This window comes from Panicum virgatum, chromosome 9N, assembly GCF_016808335.1.
Source record: "Panicum virgatum strain AP13 chromosome 9N, P.virgatum_v5, whole genome shotgun sequence".
Lineage (NCBI taxonomy): Eukaryota > Viridiplantae > Streptophyta > Magnoliopsida > Poales > Poaceae > Panicum > Panicum virgatum.
In genome coordinates, this window is record NC_053153.1 from 11,642,844 (window position 1) to 11,661,806 (window position 18,963).

Below are 18,963 nucleotides of genomic sequence, written 5' to 3' on the forward strand. Positions count from 1 at the left end.
CTGACCAAGGGGCGACCAACGGCTAGCCTCTCGTACGACCAAAGCTGTAGCAGTAGTGGGCACCCTGACAGGATAGCGTTCCCATGTGTCTTCATGCACCCATCGCAGAGTTCACGGTAAGTGGCTGCAAGTACCGCCTCACCCCAGCTGTAGGGCGGTACGTCATCGTCCCCATCCGCAATCTCCCGTGCATACAGAAGGAGAATCCTATCGACCGAGTTGCCATGAGTGTTGTTGAACATGATGTAACCAAACAACCAAAGTAGGTACGCCTCCAGCGATCTGGTCACACTGTACTCGTCGGCATCCGCAACCAACAAGGCAGGCTGCATAAACAATTAAGATTAATGGTTTCAACTGTCAATAGAACATGTGAATTGTAACAATTAAATTTATATATGCAATGAATACGTACTGTAAACTATAGGAACCAGGTCTTCGAAGGACCTGATACTCGCGGGTGCGGGTTGATCGGACCTGCTTCGTCCACGCGGTCAACCAGGGTAAAACGGGCCTCCAGCTCATCCTTCCACGAGGCCGCCACCACACGCGGACCTACAGCCTCCCCGACGATAGGGAGGCCGAGGAGGTAGGCCACGTCCTGCAGCGTAGGAGACATCTCCCCACACGGGAGGTGGAACGTGTGTGTCTCCGGCCTCCATCTGTCAACGAGCGCCGTCAGGAGGGATCGGTCGAGCTGAATAGGCCCAACCTCGACAAGACGGCTCAGAGTCAGTAGGCCGGCCTCACGTAACCTGAAAAAAAACAAAAAATGTCGAAACAAAGGAATACCGACGAATACAAAAGTGATAAACAATAATATTTCATTACATACCGGTCACACCAATCGTGGTGTATAGATATCGCCTCGCCGGGTGGACGAGGACGTAACACCTCTAGGGCTCGTGCTGAACAGCTGCAAAGTAAGACCTGTGGCTCGAGTCGATCACTGGGTCTAGCAAGGAGTCCATCGCCATACCTGCATTCAAAAATATATGAGAACACATAGGTAAATATAAATTTCATACAAACTGGACACATAAATACAATAATACTTCATTACATACCTGCCATATTTCATTACTACATATTACAAATAATGAAATACAATTGTGGATCATGACACCGAATGCCTTCCACGAGCAATTCTCGCCGATGCTCGTCTGAACGTAGGAGGTGCTCCATCTCTGGGATTTTCGGAAGGACCGACGTCAGCAGCATCGTGAAGTGCATTCTGAGGACACTTCTTGTAGTTGTGACTCAATGCTCCACATTGGCTGCAACGCTTTTGTGCCTTGCTTGCTTCCGACTCGTCCATACCATTCCGAATACGACGTGTCTGCCGGCGTCCTTTGCCTTTTTTAGTGGCTGGATCAGGAATAAACATCTTATTCTCATTATCCTGAGTAAAAGGCCCCACAATTCCAATCCCGTATACCTCATGTCCCCATGTGGATACAGCTGCTTCCTTGCTAAAGTACGGTGAAACAAATATTCCTGGCTGTAACGCAGACTCTGCACATGCCGCAATGAGATGGGAGCATGGCATATGCAATAACTTAGGCTTCATGCAGGAGCAGAAGGCTTTGCCATCAACTGTAATCAAACTCTCCTGTACCACCCTATCTCTACGGATACCACGACCACTTCTATTCTTGCATAGAACCTCAAATCTATGCTCCATTGTACCTGTGGATATGACGCGGTGCAGTTTGGCCTTTTCAATCTTCTCTTGCATATATTGTGTCACTCTTTTGCAAAACTGAATTTGGGGGTTGTTGATGTTTATGCTTGCAGCCGTGTAACGCTCTCTGAAATACTTCATGCACCCATACATGATGAACTCAACAATTCCCACAAGTGGAAAGGCACGACAAGAACGCATAACCATATTGAAACACTCTGCATGGTTCGTTGTCTGAATACCATACCGTATTCCGTTGGTATCATAAAGGAATGACCATTTCTCCTTAGGTGCACCTCGAATCCAGTGTGAAAATGGCTTCTCAATTGAATCCCTAGCCTCTGCAGCCTGACTCGTGCCTGCTCCTGATGCCCTTGCCTTCACTAGCTCTGCAGTCAACTGATCAAGCATCTGCCATAATGCATTGAATTTTCTCTGTTGATTTTGGGTGCACAACGTCTTAAACAGGTTCTTAAGATCCTTGTTCTTGAAGTGCTCATAGAAGTTTGCACCCATATGCCTAATGCACCACCTGTTTTGGACATCGGGCCACAATGGAGGCGTTGTCGCAGTTCCACGTTGCAATTTCAGTATTGATTGCAGGATACCTGCATGCTTATCACTAATAAGGCACACATCTGGGCGTGCAGCAACAACATGAATCTTCACTCGTTCAAGGAACCAATACCAACTGTCTATGTTCTCATTCTCAACAAATGCAAATGCGAGCGGAACTATTTGGTTGTTGCAATCTACACCGATTGCGGTGAGTATCTGACCTTTATACCTTCCAGTCAAAAATGTGCCATCAATGCAGATCACCGGAAGACAAAACTGAAATGCTCTAACACAAGCACCTATGCAAAAGAAGGCTTGTTGCATAATTTTTTGTCCCCTAGTCACGGCTGGTACGAGGTATGTGTCATAAAAGCTTCCAGTATTTCTAGCAGCAACCTGGGATAACATACGAGGTAGGTTATCATATGAAGCCTCGTATGTGCCGAACCGCATCTCCAACACCCTTTATTTAGCCCTCCATGCCTTCAAATAACTGATGGTGTACTGGTAAGTCTGCTCAATGTGTCGAACAATCATTTTTGGCTCATAATTAAGGTTGTCCATAATAAACTCATACATTTGCTTTGCAACAAAGTCGCATGATATATTGCAGTGCGAGGGAAGAACTTCTGACAGCAAACAAGTGTGCTCTGTGACAATGGAACATTTCCAGTTTGACTTCCATTTTCCCTTGAATGCATGTACTCGCCATGGACATCCAGCATTCACACACTTCACCTCATATTCTTTACTGCCAGACTTTATGACTCTGAATTCTCGTTTCAATGAGATTGCCCATAGTCTCACAGCATCTTTTACGGCTTCAATGTTTGGATATGTTGCACCTTGCACTACCTCGTTCCCTCTGTACTCCCACTCCTGATTTCGTACATCTTCTGCGACATGACTGCCAAAACCATGCTCTTTCCACTCTTTTGGCAATGAGTACTGCTCGTCATCAGATGAGTGCTCATATTCTTCCATCTCTATTGCGGTTTGGTCTTCTGCCTCCATCTCGTCCACAATGCTATGTATCCTCTCTCCCTCATCAGCAAGGCCCTGTGGTCCCATGTTTTGGTTCTCTGTCTCTTCTGACTCATCTTGCTCAACATAATTGGTCTCTCTTTGAATACTCGGAGTTCCTTGATCTGCACAATGTTGGATTTCATTTTGTGTCTTCTCCTGAATTTGAACAAGAATGGCTAGAGGCCACCCACGCTCTAGAGTTGCTTGCATGTACTTCTGCCAGTCATCAGTGCTGTGTATCATCATTAATTCCCATAATTCACTTTCTACCTCCCAATTAACAAGAGACTGGACAGTGATCACATGTGTCAACGGATCAACATGGAACCCACGCTGCAGCCACTTACATATGGAACCAAAACTCCTTTCCAGAGGTTTATCTATGCCGCTAGATGTGCGCTTAAAGGCAGAAAGATCTACTCCATTTGGCCCATACATAACATTGTATTTACCATAAAATACTTGAAACTGCATCTTGCTCGACATATCTGTATATCACTTAATACTTATCGAGTTATACTCTTTACTTCACTACCTTATTCAATAATCCGTAAAAACTAAGTATGAAATTCAACTACAACGTATAAGTATTCATAACTACGTGATGACACTCAAATTCTATACTGCATATGCCAAATTCTATTCTAAATCATAATTAATTTATAAACACGTCTCTAATAGTACTGCAATTATAATAATAAATGCGTAGAACTAATTTTCTAAACTAATTTACTACTACGTAACTACAAACTAAAGTATCATTGAACTCCTACTTAAATGGTTCTACTATAGCACTAATTAAATTAAATTACATACCCCTAATTAAATTACTCATATTTAAATACGTAGTACTTAAATGGAAAAATATATAAACTAAATGTACTAACCTGCAGATCACAAGTGCTGAATCCGACAGGGCTTCACCGCTTTCCTTCTCCTCACTCCTCTCTTTTTTTCTAGATTTTTGGTGAAATTTTCGAGCTCAAATGAGAAGGCAAGGGGAGGGCTGGAGCTTTTATAGGGGGATACCCCGGTCGCCCGCGGGGTAGGGGGGCGACAGGCCCCCCTGCCGCGCCCGTGGGCTGGGCCCAGCGGTGGTCGCCCGTGGGCGGGGCGACAGGCCCCTGTCGCCCGTTGGGGGGGCGACAGGGCCTTTTTTTCCAGAGACCTCATTGCGAATTTGAAAAAAAAAATTACACTTAAGGCCTGTCGCCCTCATATTTTTGAAATATTTCAAAATGGACATATATTTTTGAAATTTTTATTTTTAAAAAATATAAAAAAGAAAAAATTCCCCTTACGAGGCCCACGAGTACCACGCAGTTTCGGCCTTTCGGCCCATAAGACTACTTGTTGTAAACGAGGCGGCGATGGGCCTTTTTGAAAAATGGACGGAAGTCCACATGTCGGCCTAGTTTTCCTTTCCAAAAAAAAGAGAGTAAAGATTGATAAGAGGCAAATGAGGTGCAGTGCACCCTAAACCCTAACCCTTAACCTAAACCCTAAACCCTAAACCCTAAACTCTAAACCCTAACCCTAAACCTTAACCCCTAAACCCTAAACCCTAAACCCTAAACCCCCTAAACCCTAAACCCTAAACCCTAAACCCTAAACCCGTAAACCCTAAACCCGTAAACCCGTAAACCCTAAACCCTAAACCCTAAACCACTGACAACGACTACCAACTGCTGCAACACTGACTATACATCGGTAGTAGCACTAGCAGTACTACAGGGCAGGCTCTCTGGATAGAAACAGACACTCCTACCCGGATGCCTGCAACCGGCCGGACACACGAAACTAACCGTGAGCAACTCGCACGTCCCCGCCGCTGCTCTCTCCGGCTAGGCACGCTACCGGCCTCGAGCTCTCGACAAAAGGCCACCTCGTCGCATCCCTCGTCCGACTCCGAGCTAGCGGTAGCGGCGACGATGACGCGGCGCGATCGACGCCGACGTGACGCGAGCGCGACGGCAAACGACGAGCCCGGCGCCCGGGCGGCGCCGCGGAGTGGATAGCGACGACAGCGCGACGTGACGCGGCGACGGGGACGGCCGCCGGTGGCGCGGCCAGCGGAGGCGGATGGGATCGTTCTAGAACGCGCGCGCCCCGGCCCTCCGCGTCCGCGTCGTCGCCCGGAACGTCACGCTCCACAGACCACGCCACCGTCCAATAGTTTAATCAAGTCTCTAACCAAATTAATTCTTGGCTCCTCTCGAAGCAAGTCGCTAATCAAGGACCTGTTTGGTTTGAGAGATTTTCGTTAAAGTCCCTAGGACTTATGAGACTTTTAAACCAAATAGGTGGGATTTTTAGGGACTTTTTTTTAGAGTAGAGACTTTTTTGAAGAAGACCCTCATGAGAAGCTTTTTAGGGACTTTTTTATACAATTCCACCTACTGCCCCCCTACCCTATCCGCATGCATGTAAGGAGAAGGGGTAAAAATGTCTTTTGAACACACCATTTAATGAGGTTTAGTCCCTTTAATCATTGAAAACAAATAGGGTGGACTTTTTTTAAACCCAAGGTCTTTTGGAGGGCTAGAGTCTTTTGTAAACCAAACAGGGTCCAAATTTTGTCGCCTGGAACAAACGCATGGGCAACCACGCAATGATCGCATAGCGAGACGGGTGTTGTGACACATGGCTTGTCCTGCACTGCACTGCACTGCATTGCACTTGATTGCTTTACATAAACAACAGACGATTTACAAAGCGGATGCTGATCAGAGATGTGCATGCCTGTCAGCTAGCTAGGTACAGGTATTCACACACACGCATCAGGAGTAATCAGAATATAATTTACAAGATAATTGAGTGTGAGAGGGAGGGAGAGCTTTATTAGTGGCGTCGACCGTGCAGGATCGGGTTAGGCCTAGATGGACGTGGGCTGGATGATGGAGTCCAGATCGGACCTCATCGGCATCTTGTCGATGCCGTGGTCCGAGCGCTCGCTGCCGTCGCCGGCAGCGGCGGCGCCCCAGATCTCCGGGATGACCCACCAGAGCGCGCCGATGCTCTCCAGGGCGTAGTCCGCATCCTTGCTCCTCACCCTCTTGCCAACCTGATTGACAAATTTGGTTAATACGATCAATTAATGATGATTTTTTTTACGAGCGGAGGCAATGTCCCCGGTCTTTACGTGCTCCGACACCATGAAATCGTACACGAAGGAGGAGGCCGAACCAGAGGCGACGCAGTCATCGAAGACCCGGTCGCGATCCGCGGCGCGGGCGAATGCGGCGTAGCCAGTGAGGAGGTTGGACGCGACGGAGCAGTCGGCGCCGAGGCCGGAGCGCAGGGCGTGCGCGTGCAACGAGAGGACGAGCCGCAGGGCGGAGGAGACTGAGGAAGAAGGTAGGTTGCTGGTGGCGGCGGCGGCGGCGGTACGACGGCAGAGGCGGAACAGGGAGGCGCAGGTCTCGGCGTAGGACTTGAAGGCCTTTGCCGTGGGCGCCAGCGGTGGGCCATTGGCCAGGCGGAACTTGAACGCCTTCACAGGAAGGGTTAGGGGAGCGGGTGTCTCCTCCGTCTTGGCCCTCGCCGCCGGTGAAATCGATGGCCTCGCCGGCTCCGGCAGCGGCCCTTGCGGCCGCGGTCGCCTCACGCGGGCCGCCGCTCTCATGCTCCCATGATTCGAAAAGTTCGAAAAGCTTTCGCCGTTGGAGAGCTTTATCAGCCGCGATAATTGGGCTGCCTATACGGTCAGCTGGGCTGGACTGGGCTGGGCTGGGGCAAAACTAAGAACACGAACAGAATCTTCTAAGGAAACGCGAAGGGGAAGCTGAAGATTTGAACAAACAAGGCAGCATGATTCCATGATGCTGTTGCAATTTCAGATCTGAAGACAACTGGTGTAGCCTGAGCTGCACAATGATTCTAACTACCATTCTCAACAAGCAATGCTCGAAACAAGAAAGCTCTGCATTCTACGGAAGCACTGCTGATGATCCTCACTGGATTTTCTCCATCCCGTAGGTATCTTCAGCTCCACTGGCTACCTTTTTTCTTCTCTCTGCTATCATCTCGGTGTAGGCCTGAAAGAATTCATCAGAGTTAAAACAGGATCATTATTTGGACAGGTATTCAGCGCATAAGAAATGCTTAATTGGCTGATATGCTCCAGTTTGGAACTAGCACAAACTCATGCTGACTACATAGCCGTCCCCATTTTATGAACTAGAAGAAGTTTTGGAGCTAGTGAGCAACTAAGCATGGATGATCTAATAGTTGCTGCTCTGAAAAGTGATACCAATACCATCTATGTCCAAAAGGGTTCTTTCATAGTTAGCATACGGCACACCACTTGAAAAGTAATTCTGCATTGATTTTAAGTGTACCCTTCGTGGTTTGAAAACAACCTATGCAGAATCCGATGCCTACTTTTTAAGTTAAATTGTTACAAAAATATTATACAAACCTTAGGGTAGGAGTAGAGAAATATGTACCACCATGCACATATTATAAAAGAAACTCCTGCAGTAATTATAACCGATTGGAGCACGCAACCACAGTAGTTCCTGTGAGCAATATTGTCCAGGGTTGGCACCTGAAAGTGGGGGAAATATAGTCATGATGACAACACTTGAGCATAGAAGCTATTAGTGTTTCACAAAAAATGAAGATGATGCAAATATCTGAGGAAAAATTTATTATTTCATTTTGGACCTCCATTTCCATATGATACTAGTTGCCTAGCTTTATTACCATATATCGAATTTTAGAAATGGGATGACGTTATTGTGTAGATGTCACTTAAGTCATGGCTTGATTACACTTAACACAAATACACAATAAACGTTTGACATTCCTGGAGCAGACTCTGCAAGAACAACTTCCAGTGAAATTTAGGAATGTACTTTATGTTTCTCCGAACCAAGTTTTTACAACAGTAATACTAGAATGACTTAGCATTTAGTCACACCTCACACTAACCAACATCGATGGCAACAAATTTGGGATGTCTCTATGACACGTGTTAGCTAACAAATCATGCTTAAATGTTTGCGCCATCACATACTTCGTCAATTCCAGCTTTTACGAATTCGCCCGACCAAAATATGCTGCGAGAAACTGTTCCAGATAAAGAGCAAAGAGACGGACCAGGCAGGCTTGGTGTCCCAGACGGAGTCGTACTCGAGCGACAGGTAGTCAAGGTACCCGTCCATGTCCTCCACCACACCGTCCTCTCCAAAAAACGCCGCCGCTCCGCCGTCCTTGGCCCCCTCGCCCTCCCCCCGGCCGCCGACCTGCGCCACGCCGGCCCGCCCCCGACTCCTGCTGCCGAGCTGCAGCCGGGTAGCGGCGGCGGCGGCGGCGGCAGCAGACGAGGGGGAGAACGGGGAAGGCGTGGCCGCGAGCACGGGCACTCTCGAGCGGGCCGCGCCGGCGCCGCTTGGGCAGGACGGCGCCGTGGACGGGAAGACTATGCAGAGCGCGCCCATTTCTCGGCCTCTGCTCGATGTACCTGAACCTGAACTGCGTCGCCCTCCGCGGCCGCCGATGCTGCGGTTATGGCCAGTGTTTGCTTTCTTTTTTTCTTTTTTTTTTGGCAAAACTGGGCAGTGTATCATGCAGTCATTAAAACCGGCTGCTTTTCTTACGAGGCGGTTTTTTTCTTTTTTATATTTAAAAAAATTAGAATTTCAAAAATATATGTCCGTTTTGGAAAATTTCAAAAATATACCCCGGTCGCCCTGCCATAGGGCGACAGGCCCAAAGTGTAAATTTTTTTTCTTCAAATTTGCAACGAAGTCCCTCGAGAAAAAAAAAGGGGGCCTGTCGCCCCCCAATGGGCGACAGGGGCCTGTCGCCCACCCCTGGGGCGACAGGGGCCTGAGACGACCCGTGGCTGTCTTCGTACTGCACACGGGTTCCGAAGTTGTGCGCTACCTGACGCAACTGATCACGCTGCCTCGACCATGGCTCTGTCTGTCATTGGGGATCCGGCACGTACCCTCGTCAAGTAAGTCGAGCAGTCCGTCTCCATCATGTTGCAAAGGCGAAGCTGCATCAATTCAGTAAAGGTACAGTTAGAAACACATGAATTATCTTATGAATATGATTATATATATATATGCAAATATGATCAAGAGACTCACCGCGCCAGCTAGTGCCTCCACGTGGTGCCGGGCATAGCCATCCTGAGGTCTCGCCTGGTGTGGCTGCGGGTGAGTGTCAACAAAAACCAGACGAGCCCGAGTCCGGGGTAAGTACCAGGCGAGGTAAGCCCTAAAGGAGCTATCTGTGTGTGGTCCTGTTGGATGGACCAAGTGCTCGTCTGTCTGTTCCCATTGGTCCACCCACGGCTGGATCTTGGTGAGCCAATCATCAGAGCACGGCAAGCCACTCCTTGACAACCTATAAAGTGGAACACGAAGAATCGTTAGATTCGACACTAATGTATGAGCCAAGTTCATTCATAATTACCTGTGGTCCTGGCGACTGACACGCTCCAACGCGGTGGGCACCGGAAACTCCTGGCGCTGCCCAAACTGTCTCCTGACTCTCCAGGGGCAATATGCCTCAACCGCGATGTCATAAACCAGGACGGCGGAAGTAAGCCACAGGCTCGCATTCGCGGAGCAGTACGAAGACAGGCCTGCTGGTGCACGGGTAGCCACAGCCTCTGGGCTGTAAGGCTCCCAGACAACGTCCTCGGGCGTCAGTATGTCGAGCTCCGAAACAAACTCAGGATATGCGTGTCTAACCCGCGCATGTGACCAGGACCTCTGCATTCCGAATAAGTAAAATTAAAAGTGCGCTAATACATCATGTAACAATGAATAACAAAATTAGATTTGTTGCGAACATACCTGACGCCAGATCCAGATAGTTCCCATAGTGGGCCTCTCGTCCTCCTCGTCGCCGTACATGCCCCCGTGGTAAGGCTCGTGGCTGACCAAGGGGCGACCAACGGCTAGCCTCTCGTACGACCAAAGCTGTAGCAGTAGTGGGCACCATGACAGGATAGCGTTCCCATGTGTCTTCATGCACCCATCGCAGAGTTCACGGTAAGTGGCTGCAAGTACCGCCTCACCCCAGCTGTAGGGCGGTACGTCATCGTCCCCATCCGCAATCTCCCGTGCATACGGAAGGAGAATCCTATCGACCGAGTTGCCATGAGTGTTGTTGAACATGATGTAACCAAACAACCAAAGTAGGTACGCCTCCAGCGATCTGGTCACACTGTACTCGTCGGCATCCGCAACCAACAAGGCAGGCTGCATAAACAATTAAGATTAATGGTTTCAACTGGCAATAGAACATGTGAATTGTAACAATTAAATTTATATATGCAATGAATACGTACTGTAAACTATAGGAACCAGGTCTTCGAAGGACCTGATACTCGCGGGTGCGGGTTGATCGGACCTGCTTCGTCCACGCGGTCAACCAGGGTAAAACGGGCCTCCAGCTCATCCTTCCACGAGGCCGCCACCACACGCGGACCTACAGCCTCCCCGACGATAGGGAGGCCGAGGAGGTAGGCCACGTCCTGCAGCGTAGGAGACATCTCCCCACACGGGAGGTGGAACGTGTGTGTCTCCGGCCTCCATCTGTCAACGAGCGCCGTCAGGAGGGATCGGTCGAGCTGAATAGGCCCAACCTCGACAAGACGGCTCAGAGTCAGTAGGCCGGCCTCACGTAACCTGAAAAAAAACAAAAAATGTCGAAACAAAGGAATACCGACGAATACAAAAGTGATAAACAATAATATTTCATTACATACCGGTCACACCAATCGTGGTGTATAGATATCGCCTCGCCGGGTGGACGAGGACGTAACACCTCTAGGGCTCGGTGCTGAACAGCTGCAAAGTAAGACCTGTGGCTCGAGTCGATCACTGGGTCTAGCAAGGAGTCCATCGCCATACCTGCATTCAAAAATATATGAGAACACATAGGTAAATATAAATTTCATACAAACTGGACACATAAATACAATAATACTTCATTACATACCTGCCATATTTCATTACTACATATTACAAATAATGAAATACAATTGTGGATCATGACACCGAATGCCTTCCACGAGCAATTCTCGCCGATGCTCGTCTGAACGTAGGAGGTGCTCCATCTCTGGGATTTCCGGAAGGACCGACGTCAGCAGCATCGTGAAGTGCATTCTGAGGACACTTCTTGTAGTTGTGACTCAATGCTCCACATTGGCTGCAACGCTTTTGTGCCTTGCTTGCTTCCGACTCGTCCATACCATTCCGAATACGACGTGTCTGCCGGCGTCCTTTGCCTTTTTTAGTGGCTGGATCAGGAATAAACATCTTATTCTCATTATCCTGAGTAAAAGGCCCCACAATTCCAATCCCGTATACCTCATGTCCCCATGTGGATACAGCTGCTTCCTTGCTAAAGTACGGTGAAACAAATATTCCTGGCTGTAACGCAGACTCTGCACATGCCGCAATGAGATGGGAGCATGGCATATGCAATAACTTAGGCTTCATGCAGGAGCAGAAGGCTTTGCCATCAACTGTAATCAAACTCTCCTGTACCACCCTATCTCTACGGATACCACGACCACTTCTATCCTTGCATAGAACCTCAAATCTATGCTCCATTGTACCTATGGATATGACGCGGTGCAGTTTGGCCTTTTCAATCTTCTCTTGCATATATTGTGTCACTCTTTTGCAAAACTGAATTTGGGGGTTGTTGATGTTTATGCTTGCAGCCGTGTAACGCTCTCTGAAATACTTCATGCACCCATACATGATGAACTCAACAATTCCCACAAGTGGAAAGGCACGACAAGAACGCATAACCATATTGAAACACTCTGCATGGTTCGTTGTCTGAATACCATACCGTATTCCGTTGGTATCATAAAGGAATGACCATTTCTCCTTAGGTGCACCTCGAATCCAGTGTGAAAATGGCTTCTCAATTGAATCCCTAGCCTCTGCAGCCTGACTCGTGCCTGCTCCTGATGCCCTTGCCTTCACTAGCTCTGCAGTCAACTGATCAAGCATCTGCCATAATGCATTGAATTTTCTCTGTTGATTTTGGGTGCACAACGTCTTAAACAGGTTCTTAAGATCCTTGTTCTTGAAGTGCTCATAGAAGTTTGCACCCATATGCCTAATGCACCACCTGTTTTGGACATCGGGCCACAATGGAGGCGTTGTCGCAGTTCCACGTTGCAATTTCAGTATTGATTGCAGGATACCTGCATGCCTATCACTAATAAGGCACACATCTGGGCGTGCAGCAACAACATGAATCTTCACTCGTTCAAGGAACCAATACTAACTGTCTATGTTCTCATTCTCAACAAATGCAAATGCGAGCGGAACTATTTGGTTGTTGCAATCTACACCGATTGCGGTGAGTATCTGACCTTTATACCTTCCAGTCAAAAATGTGCCATCAATGCAGATCACCGGAAGACAAAACTGAAATGCTCTAACACAAGCACCTATGCAAAAGAAGGCTTGTTGCATAATTTTTTGTCCCCTAGTCACGGCTGGTACGAGGTATGTGTCATAAAAGCTTCCAGTATTTCTAGCAGCAACCTGGGATAACATACGAGGTAGGTTATCATATGAAGCCTTGTATGTGCCGAACCGCATATCCAACACCCTTTATTTAGCCCTCCATGCCTTCAAATAACTGATGGTGTACTGGTAAGTCTGCTCAATGTGTCGAACAATCATTTTTGGCTCATAATTAAGGTTGTCCATAATAAACTCATACATTTGCTTTGCAACAAAGTCGCATGATATATTGCAGTGCGAGGGAAGAACTTCTGACAGCAAACAAGTGTGCTCTGTGACAATGGAACATTTCCAGTTTGACTTCCATTTTCCCTTGAATGCATGTACTCGCCATGGACATCCAGCATTCACACACTTCACCTCATATTCTTTACTGCCAGACTTTATGACTCTGAATTCTCGTTTCAATGAGATTGCCCATAGTCTCACAGCATCTTTTACGGCTTCAATGTTTGGATATGTTGCACCTTGCACTACCTCGTTCCCTCTGTACTCCCACTCCTGATTTCGTACATCTTCTGCGACATGACTGCCAAAACCATGCTCTTTCCACTCTTTTGGCAATGAGTACTGCTCGTCATCAGATGAGTGCTCATATTCTTCCATCTCTATTGCGGTTTGGTCTTCTGCCTCCATCTCGTCCACAATGCTATGTATCCTCTCTCCCTCATCAGCAAGGCCCTGTGGTCCCATGTTTTGGTTCTCTGTCTCTTCTGACTCATCTTGCTCAACATAATTGGTCTCTCTTTGAATACTCGGAGTTCCTTGATCTGCACAATGTTGGATTTCATTTTGTGTCTTCTCCTGAATTTGAACAAGAATGGCTAGAGGCCACCCACGCTCTAGAGTTGCTTGCATGTACTTCTGCCAGTCATCAGTGCTGTGTATCATCATTAATTCCCATAATTCACTTTCTACCTCCCAATTAACAAGAGACTGGACAGTGATCACATGTGTCAACGGATCAACATGGAACCCACGCTGCAGCCACTTACATATGGAACCAAAACTCCTTTCCAGAGGTTTATCTATGCCGCTAGATGTGCGCTTAAAGGCAGAAAGATCTACTCCATTTGGCCCATACATAACATTGTATTCACCATAAAATACTTGAAACTGCATCTTGCTCGACATATCTGTATATCACATAATACTTATCGAGTTATACTCTTTACTTCACTACCTTATTCAATAATCCGTAAAAACTAAGTATGAAATTCAACTACAACGTATAAGTATTCATAACTACGTGATGACACTCAAATTCTATACTGCATATGCCAAATTCTATTCTAAATCATAATTAATTTATAAACACGTCTCTAATAGTACTGCAATTGTAATAATAAATGCGTAGAACTAATTTTCTAAACTAATTTACTACTACGTAACTACAAACTAAAGTATCATTGAACTCCTACTTAAATGGTTCTACTATAGCACTAATTAAATTAAATTACATACCCCTAATTAAATTACTCATATTTAAATACGTAGTACTTAAATGGAAAAATATATAAACTAAATGTACTAACCTGCAGATCACAAGTGCTGAATCCGACAGGGCTTCACCGCTTTCCTTCTCCTCACTCCTCTCTTTTTTTCTAGATTTTTGGTGAAATTTTCGAGCTCAAATGAGAAGGGAAGGGGAGGGCTGGAGCTTTTATAGGGGGATACCCCGGTCGCCCGCGGGGTAGGGGGGCGACAGGCCCCCTGCCGCGCCCGTGGGCTGGGCCCAGCGGTGGTCGCCCGTGGGCTGGGCGACAGGCCCCTGTCGCCCGTTGGGGGGGCGACAGGGCCTTTTTTTTTCCAGAGACCTCATTGCGAATTTGAAAAAAAAAATTACACTTAAGGCCTGTCGCCCTATGAGGGTATTTTTGAAATATTTCAAAATGGACATATATTTTTGAAATTTTTATTTTTAAAAAATATAAAAAAGAAAAAATTCCCCTTACGAGGCCCACGAGTACCACGCAGTTTCGGCCTTTCGGCCCATAAGACTAGGCCTTGTTGTAAACGAGGCGGCGATGGGCCTTTTTGAAAAATGGACGGAAGTCCACATGTCGGCCTAGTTTTCCTTTCCAAAAAAAAGAGAGTAAAGATTGATAAGAGGCAAATGAGGTGCAGTGCACCCTAAACCCTAACCCTTAACCCTAAACCCTAAACCCTAAACCCTAAACCCTAAACCCCCTAAACCCTAAACCATAAACCCTAAACCCTAAACCCTAAACCCGTAAACCGTAAACCCGTAAACCCGTAAACCCTAAACCCTAAACTACTACTGACAACGACTACCAACTGCTGCAACACTGACTATACATCGGTAGTAGCACTAGCAGTACTACAGGGCAGGCTCTCTGGATAGAAACAGACACTCCTACCCGGATGCCTGCAACCGGCCGGACACACGAAACTAACCGTGAGCAACTCGCACGTCCCCGCCGCTGCTCTCTCCGGCTAGGCACGCTACCGGCCTCGAGCTCTCGACAAAAGGCCACCTCGTCGCATCCCTCGTCCGACTCCGAGCTAGCGGTAGCGGCGACGATGACGCGGCGCGATCGACGCCGACGTGACGCGAGCGCGACGGCAAACGACGAGCCCGGCGCCCGGGCGGCGCCGCGGAGTGGATAGCGACGACAGCGCGACGTGACGCGGCGACGGGGACGGCCGCCGGTGGCGCGGCCAGCGGAGGCGGATGGGATCGTTCTAGAACGCGCGCGCCCCGGCCCTCCGCGTCCGCGTCGTCGCCCGGAACGTCACGCTCCACAGACCACGCCACCGTCCAATAGTTTAATCAAGTCTCTAACCAAATTAATTCTTGGCTCCTCTCGAAGCAAGTCGCTAACCAAGGACCTGTTTGGTTTGAGAGATTTTCGTTAAAGTCCCTAGGACTTATGTGACTTTTAAACCAAATAGGTGGGATTTTTAGGGACTTTTTTTTAGAGTAGAGACTTTTTTGAAGAAGACCCTCATGAGAAGCTTTTTAGGGACTTTTTTATACAATTCCACCTACTGCCCCCCTACCCTATCCGCATGCATGTAGGGAGAAGGGGTAAAAATGTCTTTTGAACACACCATTTAATGAGGTTTAGTCCCTTTAATCATTGAAAACAAATAGGGTGGACTTTTTTTAAACCCAAGGTCTTTTGGAGGGCTAGAGTCTTTTGTAAACCAAACAGGGTCCAAATTTTGTCGCCTGGAACAAACGCATGGGCAACCACGCAATGATCGCATAGCGAGACGGGTGTTGTGACACATGGCTTGTCCTGCACTGCACTGCACTGCATTGCACTTGATTGCTTTACATAAACAACAGACGATTTACAAAGCGGATGCTGATCAGAGATGTGCATGCCTGTCAGCTAGCTAGGTACAGGTATTCACACACACGCATCAGGAGTAATCAGAATATAATTTACAAGATAATTGAGTGTGAGAGGGAGGGAGAGCTTTATTAGTGGCGTCGACCGTGCAGGATCGGGTTAGGCCTAGATGGACGTGGGCTGGATGATGGAGTCCAGATCGGACCTCATCGGCATCTTGTCGATGCCGTGGTCCGAGCGCTCGCTGCCGTCGCCGGCAGCGGCGGCGCCCCAGATCTCCGGGATGACCCACCAGAGCGCGCCGATGCTCTCCAGGGCGTAGTCCGCATCCTTGCTCCTCACCCTCTTGCCAACCTGATTGACAAATTTGGTTAATACGATCAATTAATGATGATTTTTTTTTCAAAATGGGATTGAGAAAATAGCAAAAAAAAAACTTAGCGTCCATAGGCGATCAATGAATCTGAAATATGAAATGTCTAAATTGCGAGAATCCGTTGGCCAGCTCATTTGGTCTGCAATTCGTACTGTATCGGTACGTCGACACGATCGCCCAAAAGGCAGACGGTGTGTGTGACCGGCGTGACAGGCCATCTACTATTTGACAGGCCACGGTTTCAAATGAAAACCTACTCCTACTGTACGTGTGCTTGTTCCCTTCCCAAAATTCAGATATTTTTTCGCTGCTCTCTCTGCACGGATTTGTGGCAGGGAGAGGGGTGGAGACACGGTTCAATCTGCACGTGAATTATTCAACATGAAAAAACGACCTGATCGAGGAAACGACGAAAGGGAATTTCCCCTTCATTTTCCATCGCTGGAAATGAGAGAGAGAGAAAAAAGATGTGGTATATGCTGATTGCGTAGGATGATGCGTGATCCTATCACCCGTTGCCAGCCACAAACACTCGAGCGCTACTGCTAATCAGCTGGCAGGCTAGCAAGCTCGCACGAGCAAGAGCAATCAGGGTTATCAACGAATAATGCTACTTGTTACCCAATAATGCAAGCTCACTGATCGCAGGATAATTGTGTTCGGACCGAGATGGAAGAAGAGGTGTGTTGGAGAGGAGAGGTTGCATCATTGCTGCTTACGTACCAGGGCGGTGCGGAGGCCGAGCGCTTTCCCGGCGGCGATGTTCCTCTCGCTGTCGTCGAGGAAGAGCTGACAGAGCACCAAGAGTAACTTTAGCGTTCGCTGATCATTAATTTCACGGATAATAGTACAGGCCTAATTTGCTTCCATCGAAAAAGCAAAGTGTTGATAAGGACCCTGCTTAGTTCTGCTGCTAATTTTTTTTAAAGTCGTTGGGGTCTTGCATATAATTGTAGCACAACCACCTACAATAAGGTCACTTTCAAGCAAAGCATATGTGCTCTGTTAATCCTGTCCTCACGTAACGTTAACAAATTCGATGGCGTTCACATTAGGCGGTGCCATCCAAGAGTGGCTAGGATGGTCGTGAAACGCATGTGAAAAGAACCTTGCAAAATTTCCTCTCGAACGGCAGTTAGGAGTGGTTACCGTGCGGCGCGGGTTAGTGCCGGCGGCGCGCAGCCCCGCCACGATGGCGTCCACCGCCGGTTTCAGGACCACGGCCCGGGGGTCGCTCCCGGCGGCGGCGCGGCGCCCCTCCTCCCCGAAGAGGTGCGGGTTCATGGTCTCGAAGCACACCACGGCGTCGAAGACGGACTCGTCGACGCCCAGCCGCTCCAGCGCCCGCTTCATGTGCGCGCGGTCCGAGTTGGTGAACAGCTGCGTGAGAAAACGAAAGCCCCAGCCGATCAGTCGGTATTGAAACAGAAGCCTGAATTCCAGCCGCGTGATCGGTCGATGGGCTGCTCACCACTTTGCGCTGCGGGATGCTCTGCAGCAGCCGCGCCAGGTGCGGGTCGGCGGCGATCCGGTCGTACGGCAGCCGCCCGTGCACGTAGCTGCAGTTGGAACACAATCGGAATTTCAGTTGGTAACTTGGTTTCGACCAAACGCAGTCAGCAGCTAATGCACGCTGGCCGGCGGCAGGTTTTGGAAGAGACTGAAATTGGGCGCGTGTTGCTCTGGGAGTTGGTTCTCTGCTGACCTGTGGTACTCGTCCGGGTGCACGTCGTAGCCGAGCGCCTGCGGAAATCGGAGACGGAATCCGGAGACCAATCAGAAGAAGCCAGGTGTGAGCACACGATCGAGAAGGAGGAGAAGAAACGCACGCTTCCGCTACGGCCGGCTTGGCCACAGGAAGACAGGAAGTCCAGGGTCAGGGGGTAAGGGGAGGGAGAACGTACGATGAGGCCGGCGAGGGAGCTGCCGTGCGTGCGGAAGAGCTCGACGCGCATGGCGGCGGCGCGCTCGGCCGAGACGCCGAGCTTGGCCTGGAGGAACTCGTCGATGTTGCGCTTCAGGGCGGGGCCGAGGCCGGTGTTGCCCGGGTACAGCGTGTCGTCCAGGTCTGCGGCAGAGGGCCAGCCATGCGGAGTTGTTAGTTGGATGGGCACGCCTCGACGATGGCAGGGGCGTGAATTCCGAAATCGAATCGGCGGCGGCGGCGGTGTCTTGCTTGTTACTTACCTAGGAGGACGCAGTCGAAGGGGGAGTTCGCGGCCATGGCTGGGGAGGTTCTTGAGGCGGGCAAGCTTGGAAGAAACGGGGGAAGATGCCGAGGCCGAGACGGCGATGGATCGGAGCGGAACGGGGGCGAGCTGCGCTGTGCGATCGCTGTCTGGAGCCGGGGCGAGGAGCAGAGCGGGAGAGAAGTTGGGCGAGAGGCGGGGGCGTTTAAATAGAGCTTCCGGAGGACGGGGTGGATCACGAGGAAGTGGCGCGGTAATCCGAATCGGCCAACGTGCCTTTTGATTTGGA

At 48.9% G+C, this 18,963-nt stretch overlaps 1 protein-coding gene and 1 pseudogene across 1 annotated transcript; both read right to left on the reverse strand.

Annotated features, from left to right (window-relative positions):
• Positions 1-7,035: 7,035 nt before the first annotated feature.
• On the reverse strand, positions 7,036-8,826 carry LOC120692810 (annotated as a pseudogene).
• A 7,221-nt stretch (positions 8,827-16,047) lies between these two features.
• Positions 16,048-18,896, reverse strand: LOC120692449 (suppressor of disruption of TFIIS-like). The gene is made up of 7 exons (XM_039975755.1): positions 18,673-18,896; positions 18,390-18,553; positions 18,191-18,228; positions 17,957-18,044; positions 17,635-17,865; positions 17,209-17,274; positions 16,048-16,463 (listed from the first exon to the last, which is right to left on the reverse strand). The coding sequence occupies exons 1-7, from the start codon at positions 18,707-18,709 to the stop codon at positions 16,275-16,277; spliced, it is 813 nt and encodes a 270-aa protein (XP_039831689.1). The 5' UTR covers positions 18,710-18,896; the 3' UTR covers positions 16,048-16,274.
• Between the last annotated feature and the right edge of the window lie 67 nt (positions 18,897-18,963).

Coding starts and splice junctions, on each gene's coding strand:
- LOC120692449 (XM_039975755.1), bottom strand. CDS start 18,709: ATGGCCGCGAACTCCCCCTTCGACTGCGTCCTCCTAG. Junction 18,045..18,190: donor CACCCGGACGAGTACCACAG/GTCAGCAGAGAA, acceptor TTCCAACTGCAG/CTACGTGCACGGGCGGCTGC. Junction 17,275..17,634: donor GCACTAACCCGCGCCGCACG/GTAACCACTCCT, acceptor GTGCTCTGTCAG/CTCTTCCTCGACGACAGCGA.